Here is a 12,636-nt window from a genome sequence, read left to right on the forward strand (position 1 = left end):
TAAGGATCCGGCGTTGCTGTGAGCTGTGGTGTATATGTGGTTCAGATCTGGCATGGCTGTGGCTGTGGTGTAGGCGAGCAGCTGTAGCTCTGATTAGACCCCTAGCTTGGGAACCTCCACATGCCGTGGGTGCAGCCCTAAAAATACAAAAAGACCAAAAAAGAAAAAAAATTGGAAATTCCTGTTTGGCACATCATTTTAAGGATCCGGCATTGCCACAGCTATGGGACAGGCTGAAACTGTGGCTAGATCCCATCCCTGGCTGGGGAACATCCACATGCCAGCTGTATTTGTGGCCAAGGGGGAAAAAAAATTGAGATACTCTTTCAGAATGCAGAGAAAAGGGACAAAGAGATTTAATTGACAGTGATGATCCAATGTAATAATATTTTAGGGGAGGAAAAAAATCCAAACAATCTGTCAACAGAATGGACAGGAAAATAGAAAACATCTCAGCTGAAAATAATACCTTTTTTATTTCTGGATAAGTAATAGAAAAATGTCTATACTGAAACTTATACTGGCAATGTTTGACTTTTGAACGTAAAGAAAAATGCCAAGGGAGTTCCCATTGTGGCTCAGTGGTTAACGAATCCAACTAGGAACCATGAGGTTGCGGGTTCGATCCCTGGTCTTGCTCAGTGGGTTAAGGATCTGGTGTTGCCATGAGCTGTGGTGTAGGTTGCAGACGTGGCTCAGATCCCGAGTTGCTGTGGCTCTGGCGTAGGCCGGCAGCTCCGATTAGACCCCTGACCTGGGAACCTCCATATGCCGTAGGAGCGGCCCTAGAAAAGGCAAAAAGACCAAAAAAAAAAAAAAAAAAGAAAAATCCCAACAAGCATCAGGTGAACTACTTGTCGAACAGAGGCCAGCCCAGCTTTGCTACCTTTCCTGGGGGTGTTGGGTGAGCTATAATTGACAGATAACATTCTATTAGTTTCAGGTGTACTTGCTACCATCTTAAGAGCCAAAAGACAATGAGATAAGGATAAGAGAATCTTGAGAGGAAAAGTCTGAGATTGAAGAATTCTATTAACAGTGAAGCCACCATTTGTGTGTAGACACACAAATGTGTAAAGCCATTACAAAATTCTCATCTAGAGCAAAGACTTAGAAAAACATAACATCCTGGAGTTCTCCTTAAAAATCAGTCAAGTGAGGAGTTCTCACTGTGGTTCAGTGGGTTAAGAATTAGACTAGTATCCACAAAGATGTGGGTTCAATCCCTGGCCTTGCTCAGTGGGTTAGGGATACAGCATTGCCATGAGCTGGGTGTAGGTCACAGTCGATGCTTGGATCTGGTGTGGCTGTAGCGTATGCCAGCAGCTGGAGCTCCGGGTCTACCCTAGCCTGGGAACCTCCATATGCTGCAAGTTCGGCCCTAAGAAAAAAAAGTGTGAGGATATCAGGCCAAGAGATGGAAAGGTATAGGTATATTAAATTACTCATTATATAAGGAGGAACATAAAAATGAATGACTTATTGACTTTAATAATTTGTCAAATATAAACCGCATTTTTATTTGATAAACTATAAGGCAACAACCAGGAGAATTAAAAACAGATTTTCTGCCTTGCAAGTCACTATGGGAGATAAAAGCAAATATAGAAAAATTCAAAACACAGGCAATAGCCGCAAATTAAAACTATAAAATGAGATGACTAATGACAAAACGAATAAATCTGTAACAGTAAAGCTACAATGGGTTAAATACCAGCCCAAGTGGAGACGCTGCAGTTTTTCAGACAGACCCTTAGTGCCTCCAGGCTTTTCTTAATGCTGAACCCTAGGCGTGGCTTGCTTGCCTGCCCTAGTCAAGGCTAAGGCTTCAGTTCCAGACAGATTTCTTCCTCCCGGCAGTACTCCCAGGCCACCTGGGGGGGAATGAGCAGTCCTCTCTCATTCCCGGCAAGCGAAGCCGGTGCTCCGTATTGGAGCATCCCCCCAACTCCCTTTCACTGCGAGGGGCCGGGCATCGTGCCAGGTTCCGGCCACTGGGTGAAGCACTCAAACTCTCTGCTCGATTGTAATGTTATATCTTTTTCCCCGTCCCCCGCCTTTTCCTCCGGACTGTGATCCTTGGCGAGAAGCAAGTTTCAAGCCGGCTCCAATTGGGGACGGACGCAGTCACGGACCATCGAAGCCTTCTTTTCCCCTCAAACCTGCTTGTCCCGGCGCCGGAGCGGATATTCCTTGCGCCGTGTTGGTTCCACGCGCCACGGCTCGCCCCGCCCCCACCTTGCAGATTTGCAGGGTCTTACGGCGTCCGCTGGGAGGCCGCGCCCGGAAGAGCAGGAGCGGGGGCGAACTGGAGCTCGGGGCTTGGCGTCTAGAGTCCCTTTCCCAAGCCAGAGGGTTTCTCCTTGTCGCCAAAGAAGTGAGGTTCAGGGAAGGCGCTGTCCTACTGGATTTGTTGAAGAGGAGAGACTGGGGGCTGAGTCCAAGGGCCTTGGGGGTCAATAAGGTATCAGCAGGGAGTCTCGGTGCAGATTCGCGGAGCCCTAGGGTGGGTGAAATAGAGGGTCCCATACGCGGACCGGTATGCAGCGACGAAGGGGTTAAGGCATTTCGCCCCGCCTCAGACCGGGGATTGGCGGGCTCGGGGGGCGTGGCCGGAGGGCGGGCCCGCGTTTGCCGCAGCCACGGGTGGGCGGGGCCCGGGCGGGGAGCGGGAGGGGCGCGGAGCCGAGCCGGGCCCGCGCCTCGCGCCCCGCCGGGCGGGCTTCTGGCTGCGCCAGCGAGCGGGGCCGGTGGCGCCCGTGCTGAAGACCCCGCACCGGACCCTGAGGCAGCGAGTAAGTGAGGCAGGCCCTCCGCGGCGCTCCTTGCAGCTCCGACCTGTCGCTGTGCCCGCTGCACCGCGAGGCTCGTTGAGTCAGACCTGGAGCTGGGGAGGGGGTGCGTCCCACTGCTGGGGGTCCCCGGGGTGAGGGGAGTGGAGATGAGGCCGATGATGTCATGGATGCTTCGCAGGGCCTGGGGGATGGTGGCGGCCGGAGGGGGTGCGGCCCGGATTATGTCACCTCTTCCCTCTGCGCCCCGCCCCCCGGGCCACACGCGTTGGTGGGGAGCACCGGGAGGTGCCGGAGGGATTTCAACCACTGCAGAGACCCTTCCCCGGGCACCTCCTCGGGATGGCCTGGGGCCCTGGTCTCTGTTGGCTCTGCGGGCCGCGGGCTGCTGGTGAATGGCGTGCACCCCCCCACACCACCCCCCGTGCAGGAGGCTCGTGTGTGCGCGCGTGTGTCCTCGGGGTGTGTGTGGGGGCGCTGTCAGCCCCCTCAGTCCTGAAGCACGGGTTTCATCAGAGCCAGGATCTAAGGGATGGATCCCTTCCCCCTTTGTCGCCAAGGGAAGATGGATCTCCCTTCACACATCCCAACCAAGAAGTTCTGGAGACCTCTGCACCCTCAAAGCCCTACTGTGACCCCGATACCTTTTCTCCCTCAGTCCTTCCCAGAAGCCCTTCCTGATGTTCCCGTCCGGATTCATTGCCTCTTTGCATTGCTCATAACTGGCCTTCCCACATGCATTCTCTGCATCTCCTCAGTGCCAGGGCCTAAAGACCCCAACACTCTGTTGTCTGTTTCCCTGCGGGGGCACCCACAGTCCAGCCCTGGAGATGCCTCAGAATGAAATCTTGGAGTAGCCTGAGCCAAGTGCTTTAAGACCTCTTCCCGCAGGGGAGATCAGGAATGCTGTCCTGGGAGGCAGCATCTGGATTGGTCCTTGAAAGATGCAGAATGGGCACAGGGAGCTGAGAACAGATTTTGTGCATGGAGTGAGATGGGTTCAGGTCAGGGGACATAGGATGAGCAGCAGGAGAGGCCTTGGGGGCTCTGCTGCAAGCTCTACCTTGGTTCTGAGGGTTGAGAGGAATGCCAGGCATTTACCCATAATACATTCACTTCTTAACATTCCTGTAATGTAGGTGTGAGAATCTGAGGTGGAATAACCTGCATGCAGTTCCACCTCTAATCAGTTGAGCTGGGATTTACACTTGGAGCTGATGCCTCCATAACTCTGTCTACTGCACTTGGTGCTGTTCATGGAAGAATTCGGGCAGAGCAGGGACAACGGCTTTGCCCTTTAGAAAGTGTCCCTCAGCAGCTGCACAGGGGAGGGAGTGCAGAGGAAGAAATGTGAGTGAGAAGCCCCCAGCAAGGATGCTGGCAGGAGGGGCTGGTGAGATCTTTAGGGGTTGAGTGGGCTGAGCTTGGGGCCTCTGAGACCCCAAGAGAAGGGTGAGTGTTCCTAGCTTTAGGAGGGGCACAGATAGGGTCGTCACGGTAGGATGACGGTAGGTAGGTCCTGCCCATGTAATCTCCAGGTATTGTCCATTTGGTCCCTTTGTGACCACTAATACTGTGTGTAATGTCCCACGCACTGAGGGTTGACAGGACAGAGATAGAGGCAGAATCAGGCAACAGGCTGTCATCCCATAGCTAAGTGGATGCCATGAGGCTGTCTTTGCAGTGCACACTCAGCTGCCTGGGCTAGTGCAGGACCCTGACCCACAGATGAAGCTCAAACCTTTCCCCTGTATTCAGTTTCTGCCTATCAGGGAAACATATGCCCCTCTTTGTCCTGCCAGTTCCATGCTGTCTTTTTGAGGAAAGAAGCTGCAGCAGCCCAAGCTGGGGAGAGGCAAGGGGCTGGGAGCACTTACATGGGGTTGACCAAAACAGGTTAGAATTATGGTGGGAAGCTCTTCAGGGAGCGAGGCTCCAGGGAGAAGGGCAGTGGGTTGGTAGTCAAGGATTCCCCAAGTAGACCATGGGAATAGGAGACTCAGGACCTCCTTTCCATCTGTCCAGGACTCTGGGCACCCGGGCCTGGTTGGGGACCCCCCCGGGGGGGGGATGGGGGGAGGGGCAACAGTGGGGCAGAGTGCCATGTGATCAGCCACAACCTATGGCCAGATCCTCCTTTCCTGGAGCTCAGAGAAGACAGTATTGCAGGTTTATACGGCACCTTACAGTTTGCAAAGCACCTTCGAAAATATTATCCTCCGTGGCTCTTATGATCAACTCAATCACTTCTGTTTGCGTCTGCCCACACCTGGCGCAGCCCCCTTTGCCTAGATCTCCAATCTCACTATCGACGCCCTTCTTTCAGCACATCACCACACTCAGGTTTCTACCCTGTTTCATTCTAAAATTAGAAAAGAGCCAAACCACCTTAAATTACTGCTTTCTCAGCCCTTCTCTTTTAGCAGGGAACTTTCTCATCTTTCCCTCAGACCCCTTCCCCCCACTCCTACAGTCTGGCTCTGCCTTGCACCCCTTTTCTGAAATCATTCTCTCGTAGACACCAGTGATGTTTCCACCTGCCGAATTCAGGGCACCCTCTCCAATCCCAATTTTAGCTGGCCCCCTTTTTTTTTAACATCAGGAGCTGCCTCCACATTCTTGAAGCCCACCCCATCTTCGTCCTCAGGCCCTGCCTTCTCCTGGCCTTCTTCCTGCTCCCACACCATCTACTAGGCTTCTTAGGCACTGTCACTTTAACTCCATGCTGGGCCCCACCTCCCGCCCCCCAGCCCCCTCGAATGCTCATGAGTCCAGTCTCTCTTTCCATCCAGGATTTAATAGAAATATTTCTCTGGTCTTCCTCAAAGCACCTATTTCCCCCAGACTTTCACCTCCTGTCATGTTCAGGGTGTTACCTACCCTGGTGCCCACCCAGTCCAGACTCCTCCCTTGCCTCCAATCCCTGAACCCCATCTGTATGAAGTTTTGTCAGTTGTTCCTCCCAAACCTGCCCAGATCTTCCCGCTGGTTCTGAGCCCCAGGTCACCCAGCCTCCATCCTCTCAGTCCCCCTCTGCTTGCTCCCTACACTGCATCCCCAAGTGGCAAGAAAAGGGGGTCATGCTTAGGATGGGAAGTGGATATCTGGGCTGGAGTGTATGGGGAGTGGAGACAGAGCAGGGCGAGGGTGAATCACGAGAGGCACCTAGGGCACTCGATGTAAAAAGGCACTCACACCCCAGGGTCCTGCGCTTGCTGAGCCTGCACTGAAACTGCATCCTAGTTGCCTCTCTTGCTGCACGCCACGTCTCAGGCTTGTGGGACATGGGGACAGATTAGTTTAAGGGAGGAAGGTGGTAAAGTCCTGTTCTCCACACCTCCTCCGGAGCCAGAGGCTGAGAGAATGGAATTTTACAAAGGCAGTGTGAACCAGTTTGGTGGCGAGTTTTCCAACCACCTAGGGCTGTAATCCTGGGTGTGCTGACCAGAAGTCTCCTGAAGGGCAAGAGTTTTGTCAGGCTCTCCTGGTCTAAGGCCCGTTAGGACAAACAGCATTCGAAGTGGGCAGCTGGGTAGAACATAGAGGAGCGCTCTAGGAACAGAGGTCTGCCACCTGTCCTCCTTTGCCTTGGGAGAGGAGGGCTCCCTAGCAGGTTTCTGGTGGGAGCAGAGGTTAAATGCCTGGAGGGTGCCCTCTGCCATTTCTGGCACATGTATTCGGGCCTCTACACTCCTGGCAGGTGCTGCCTGCTGCCACTGCCCGGCTGGATTTTGAGGCTCTCTGGGGCAGGTGTTTCCAGGGCGGACTTGAGACAAAGGAATGAGGAAGCAGAGCCTTTCTGGGCACAAGTAACCCGAGGCCCCGCTCCCCTACCCCGGCTCCTGTGGGCCGGCCTTGAGGGAGGGGGGGACGCAAGCTCACAGGAGGGCTCAGAGGAATTCGCGGCGAAGTGAGCTGGGTCAAGGTCCACGAGGAGCTGGGGGAGGGGAGTAATCCAGGAAGTCTTCCCGGCGGCAGCGAATTCTTAGAGGGGTTCTGCGGGGGCGGAGTCCTGGGCTCCGCTGGGAGCGGACGCCCCGCCCCTGACCCCGCCCACCTGTTGGAACCGCGGGGCTCAAGGGAGGCAAGGCCCGCGCCCGCAGCGGGCGGGCGGCGCTGCGTCTTCTGCCCTGGTCCCGGCCAGCCCGGAGCCCTCTGCCGAGGTACTGACCATGGGGAGGGGGCGCTTCCGCGCCAGGCGAGGTCCCTCCCTTGCCACGCGCAGCAGCCGCGGTCCCCGACCGTCTGCGGGGGGGTGGGGGGTGGGGCGTTCCTGTGGTCGCCCAGATGCGCGCGGCCGCGGGAACTCCCGCCCACCCTACCCCCAAAACCCCCGTCGCCTGTCGCGCCCGTTGCCCTGGGCTGCCTGGCACACGGCAGCACTGCGAGGTAGGTCCTTCATTCCTCCCATTTCGCAGAGGAGAAAACTGCAGTCCGGGATGGCTCAGTCGGCCCGTCCAAAGTCGCACAGCTGGTTCTGGCCGAGCCCCTACTACGAGAGTGAGGCACATGGCCCATGCAGACCGGGCCTCGGAGGGTCCCAGGCTTGAGGACCCGTCGGCCCCCCCACCCCCTTGGAGAGGCAAGGAGAGGATCCTGCGCTCGTAGTGAGCCTCCACTTCTGCCCTTGACTGCAACACCCTAGGTTAGGGGGCTGGGAAGGACAGCCCACAGTTTTTGGAGAGGGGTGGGTTTCTCTTCCTCCCTTAACTTCTGAGGTTCCCTATTGGATTCAGGTACCGCTCCCGCCTTCCAACCCCATCTCCCCAGCTGGGTGGGATGTACAGGCCCAGACCCAGAGTAAAGAACCCCTAAGTTCTGGAGGTTGCAGGGAAGAGTTGAGGCATCACTGAGTCTGGGAGGCTCCTGGAGGAGGTGGGTTTGAGGTGGGAGTTGAGGAGAGCACAGCTGGGAGGGTAGGTGCATGGTCCCTGGGGGTTGGGCTTTGTCAGCAGGCAGCCCCTCTTACCAAGCTATCACTGTTTCCCCAGCCCCATTCCTTCACCTTGGGTGTTTGGGAACTCTTGTACCCACTGTGAGGAAGGGGACACCGAGGGACAGGTCTGTCTTGGATGGGGTGGTGGGAGTGGGGGTGGGGCTGACCTATCTCTGCTTTCCCACCTGTGTCCACAGTGCTCCCCTGGCTTAGTCATGGCGAAGCTGGAGACACTGCCTGTGCGCGCTGACCCAGGGCGGGATCCCCTCCTGGCCTTTGCCCCTCGGCCCTCTGAGCTCGGACCCCCAGACCCTCGCCTGGCCATGGGCAGTGTGGGCAGCGGGGTGGCCCACACCCAGGAGTTTGCCATGAAGAGTGTGGGCACCCGCACAGGGGGTGGGGGCAGCCAGGGCAGTTTTCCTGGCCCCCGTGGCAGTGGGGCCAGCAGGGAGAGGCCAGGCCGCTACCCCTCAGAGGACAAGGCTCTCGCCAATTCACTCTACCTCAATGGCGAGCTGCGGGGCAGTGACCACACGGATGTCTGCGGCAATGTGGTGGGCAGCAGTGGTGGCAGCAGCAGCAGCGGTGGCAGTGACAAGGCCCCACCTCAATATCGTGAGCCCAGCCACCCACCCAAACTCCTGCCCACCTCTGGCAAGCTAGACCAGGTCAGTCCCCAGGGCTTTTTTATGGGGGTGGGAGGCAACCCAGAGATGGGGAGGAAGTGGGTCTTCTTGGAGGTTGGGTTGTAGGGGCTGAGGTAGAAGCTGAGTTGAGGAGCCTTGGAGGCCAAGTCCACCTGCTGGGTCTAGGGCAGAGACCTGGCTGCTGGGATCAGGAGGGTGGATGTTGGGTAGAGACCCAGCCAGAAGGGACTCCCAGGATGGAGCTCCGATGGGGTAGGGGGGAGGTGGGGCTGAAGACATCTAGGCCAGAGGAAAAAGACTGGGGTCAAGGCCAAGGCCCCATCATGATTCCACATTCCCCCTCCCTTGCTTTTATGCAGTGCTCAGAGCCACTGGTTCGGCCTTCAGCCTTCAAGCCCGTTGTACCCAAGAACTTCCACTCCATGCAGAACTTGTGCCCCCCGCAGTCCAACGGGACCCCTGAGGGACGACAGGGCCCCGGTGGCCTCAAGGGTGGACTGGACAAGTCTCGGACCATGACCCCAGCGGGTGGGGGTGGGGGCGGCCTCTCAGATTCAGGCCGGAACTCACTCACAAGCCTGCCCACTTACAGCTCCAGCTACAGCCAGCACCTGGCGCCCCTCAGTGCCTCCACCAGCCACATCAATCGCATTGGCACTGCCAGCTATGGTAGTGGCAGTGGTGGCAGCAGCAGCGGTGGTGGGTCAGGCTACCAGGACCTAGCAACCTCTGACAGTGGGCGGGCCTCCAGCAAAAGCGGGTCATCCTCATCCATGGGGCGGCCAGGCCACTTGGGATCGGGGGAGGGTGGAGGTGGAGGCCTGCCGTTTGCGGCCTGCTCGCCACCCTCGCCCAGCACTCTGATCCAGGAGCTAGAGGAGCGGCTGTGGGAGAAGGAGCAGGAGGTGGCAGCTCTGCGGCGTAGCCTGGAGCAGAGCGAGGCAGCGGTGGCTCAGGTGCTGGAGGAGCGGCAGAAGGCCTGGGAGCGTGAGCTGGCTGAGCTGCGGCAGGGCTGCAGTGGGAAGCTGCAGCAGGTGGCCCGGCGCGCTCAGCGCGCCCAGCAAGGCCTACAGCTGCAGGTGCTGCGGCTGCAGCAGGACAAGAAGCAGCTGCAGGAGGAGGCAGCCCGGCTGATGCGCCAGCGGGAAGAGCTTGAGGACAAGGTGGCCGCCTGCCAGAAGGAACAGGCCGACTTCCTGCCCCGGATGGAGGAAACTAAGTGGGAGGTGCGGGCTGGGGGCTTGGGCTCTCCCTGTGTCCCCTTCCATCTCGCTGGAGAAACCCAGAACAGCAACCCACAACCATCACTGGGGAAGCGAAGGTTGTGGCGGGATTGATTAGGGGTGTCTGAAGACCAGCGCTGTCCAGGGCTGTGTGAAATTAGCCATGTCTGAGGAGGGGGTCTTCCTGCTCTGATGAGGAGCTGACCCTGAGCCCCGGGGTAGCTCAATGCCCTGGGGCTGGGGTGGGGGTGGGCAGAGCTCGGCCTTCACCCTGACTTCTCTTCTCACCCGCTCCTGCCCAGGTGTGCCAGAAGGCTGGGGAGATTTCCCTCCTGAAGCAGCAGCTGAAGGACTCGCAGGCCGACGTGTCCCAGAAGCTGAGTGAGATCGTAGGGCTGCGCTCCCAGTTGCGGGAGGGCCGGGCCTCGCTGCGGGAGAAGGAGGAGCAGCTGCTCAGCCTGAGGGACTCCTTCAGCAGCAAACAGGCCAGCCTGGAGCTGGGCGAGGGCGAGCTGCCCTCTGCCTGCCTCAAGCCGGCACTGACCCCAGTGGACCCCGCTGAGCCGCAGGATGCCCTGGCCACCTGCGAGAGTGACGAGGCCAAGATGCGCCGTCAGGCTGGGGTGGCTGCCGCCGCCTCCCTGGCTTCCTTGGATGGGGAGGTGGATGCTGGGGGGGAGAGTGGGACGCGGGCCCTGCGGCGGGAGGTGGGGCGGCTACAGGCTGAGCTCGCAGCCGAGCGGCGAGCCCGGGAGCGCCAGGGTGCCAGCTTCGCAGAGGAGCGCCGCGTGTGGCTGGAGGAGAAGGAGAAGGTCATCGAGTACCAGAAGCAGCTGCAGCTGAGTTACGTGGAGATGTACCAGCGCAACCAGCAGCTGGAGCGGCGGCTGCGAGAGCGCGGGGCCGCGGGAGGTGCCAGCACGCCTACACCCCAACACGGGGAGGAGAAGAAAGCCTGGACCCCCTCCCGCCTGGAGCGCATTGAGTCCACGGAAATCTGATCTCCCTGGGCATGTGGTCTTTTGACAAAAACCCTGTCAAAGGCCAGAGTCCCCAGTATCCCCTCCTTGCCATCACCTTCCCCCCCCATGTCCCCCTGTATCCCCAGACCAAAGAGGTTCTCAAAGCAGCTGTGACCAGGTCCCTCCCCTCCCCTCACTGGGTGCCTCCCAGCTCTACCACTGCCCCCCTGGGCAGCCCACTTGACCCTCCTCCCAAGGAGGAAATAGGGGGAGGGCTGAGTGTGTGGGGATGAAGGGCCCAGGCAGCAGGGGAGCCCGGGCTCCCTTTCTTGGCACTCCCTTGTTGAAGAGGTGGCAGGCCTGCAGTGCCGCCAGGTACCCAGCCCTTTGATGGTCTGGGCTGCTACTGCCGGCCCATCGTGTGTCTAGAGATGCGCTCTGTGCCCATCTCCTATGCCGTGTAGCCTGAGGGGGCCTGCCTGGGGTCTGCCGGAGCGGACAGACCTTGGGCTCCCGGCCTCTCTCCTTCCTGCGCAGTCTTCCCTCCTTGGCAGATTGGCAGGATGAGTGGGAGCAGATGGCCTGCCTGTGGTTGAGAGGGCTACCTGCCCAGCCCCTCCCCCCCCAAGGTCTCTTGGGCTCAGGCCTCAGAGCCTGGCCTGGTCCTGAGTGTGTGTCCATTTGTGCGTGTTGGAGGAGGGAAGGGCAGGGACTGGAGGCTCAGTGCCCAGGGAAGCTCTGCCCTCCTCTTCTTGGGAAGGGTCACCTGGAGGCTTCTTAGCTCTACCCTGCCCCTTCTGGCCAGGATCCCACAGGACAACAGTCCCATCTGCTTGGCTGACCCCATACCCCGGACCACTGTCCAGCTCTAACTACAGCTATTAAGTGCTACCTGCCTCTCAGGCACTCCCCTCACCCAGTTTCTGAGGTCATATGAGTGTCTGTGATGTCTTCCTGTGTCTTCCCCCACTTGATTCCCTCAGCCTCCTTCTGCTTTCATGCTCAGCCTCCTGCTTTCATGCTCTGAACATCGTTGTCCTAGGCCACCGCTTCCCCCAAACCTCACCTTTTCTTCCAGTAGAAAACTCTGCTTGATCTTTGGTGCACTGCCCACTTCCACACTCCACTGGGCCCAAGCCTGAGCCTGTGGCCCTTGTTTTGGGGGACAGGGGTGGCTATGATTGCTCTTGAAGAGCAAGGCTGAATGGAGAGGAACACTGACTCCTGGGTCCCAGGGGCCTGAGGTAGCCCGGGGTTTGCCCAGAGTAGGCCTGGCATAGCCGTCAGTGGGGGTGGGGGCAGCCAATGTCACTTCCTCCTCTCGGGGCCCTCTGAGAGTCTATCTCCCCAAGATAAGAAGGGAAAGGCAAATTTCTAACACACCAGCAATAAAAATCGGAGGAGGCTTGGCCCTCAGCCCTGGTATTTCTCTCTTTTCACTCTCTCCCTCCCACCCCCAAGACTGGGTTTGTGGGGCAGGGTGGAGGGAGCTGGCAACTACTGTGAGCAACCCCCGACCCCTGACCAGCCTCCTCCCATGACTGGTGACTGTTTAACCAGCTGTGCATCCCCCACAAAAACAGGAGTGCCCCTCTGCGTGGCCTCTGTCCTTCTGCACAGCCCCTTCCGGTGGCCCTCCCCAGATCTCTGAGCTGGGTGAGGGGCTGTCCTGGCAATCACTGCCCATTCCACTCACCCTTCACTACACCTGCCCCAGAACCTGGGCCTGGGCCAGAGGGGCAGGGGGAAGAGAAGGCATTAGTAGGAAAAAAAAAAAAAAATAGAAAAAAAAATATGAACAGACTCAGCTTTGGGACTTCCAACCACAAAAGAAATTATATATAAATATATAAAAATATATATCTCTACCATATGTGATGGAAAGACTTCGTTTTCTTTTCCCAAAGAAATAAAATGGAGAAAGCCTCTTGAGTGGCTTTTTTTTTTTTTTTTTTTTTGGCTTGCTTGTGCCTTTGCTGGTGTGAAGGTGAGGCTGGGTGAGGGAGGTGTGGAGGGCAAAGCTGGAGTAAACATTTTCCAGAGGAGGCATGAGACTGGAGGTGCTTACTGGGCCGT

At 57.8% G+C, this 12,636-nt stretch overlaps 1 protein-coding gene across 5 annotated transcripts; it reads left to right on the forward strand.

Annotated features, from left to right (window-relative positions):
* On the forward strand, positions 1,478-12,490 carry LZTS3 (leucine zipper tumor suppressor family member 3). Of its 5 annotated transcripts, none has more exons than XM_005672782.3 (5): positions 1,478-2,795; positions 7,211-7,399; positions 7,926-8,396; positions 8,735-9,601; positions 9,901-12,490. In XM_005672782.3, exons 3-5 carry the CDS (start codon positions 7,944-7,946, stop codon positions 10,597-10,599), a joined length of 2,019 nt encoding a protein of 672 aa, XP_005672839.1. In that variant the 5' UTR covers positions 1,478-2,795; positions 7,211-7,399; positions 7,926-7,943; the 3' UTR covers positions 10,600-12,490. The 5 variants fall into 5 exon arrangements, with proteins under 5 accessions (XP_005672839.1, XP_020934016.1, XP_005672837.1 ...); XM_005672780.3 differs by having other exon boundaries at positions 1,479-2,795; positions 7,211-7,437; XM_005672781.3 differs by having other exon boundaries at positions 1,479-2,464; positions 7,211-7,437.

The sequence above is a fragment of the Sus scrofa genome, chromosome 17, assembly GCF_000003025.6.
Source record: "Sus scrofa isolate TJ Tabasco breed Duroc chromosome 17, Sscrofa11.1, whole genome shotgun sequence".
NCBI lineage: Eukaryota > Metazoa > Chordata > Mammalia > Artiodactyla > Suidae > Sus > Sus scrofa.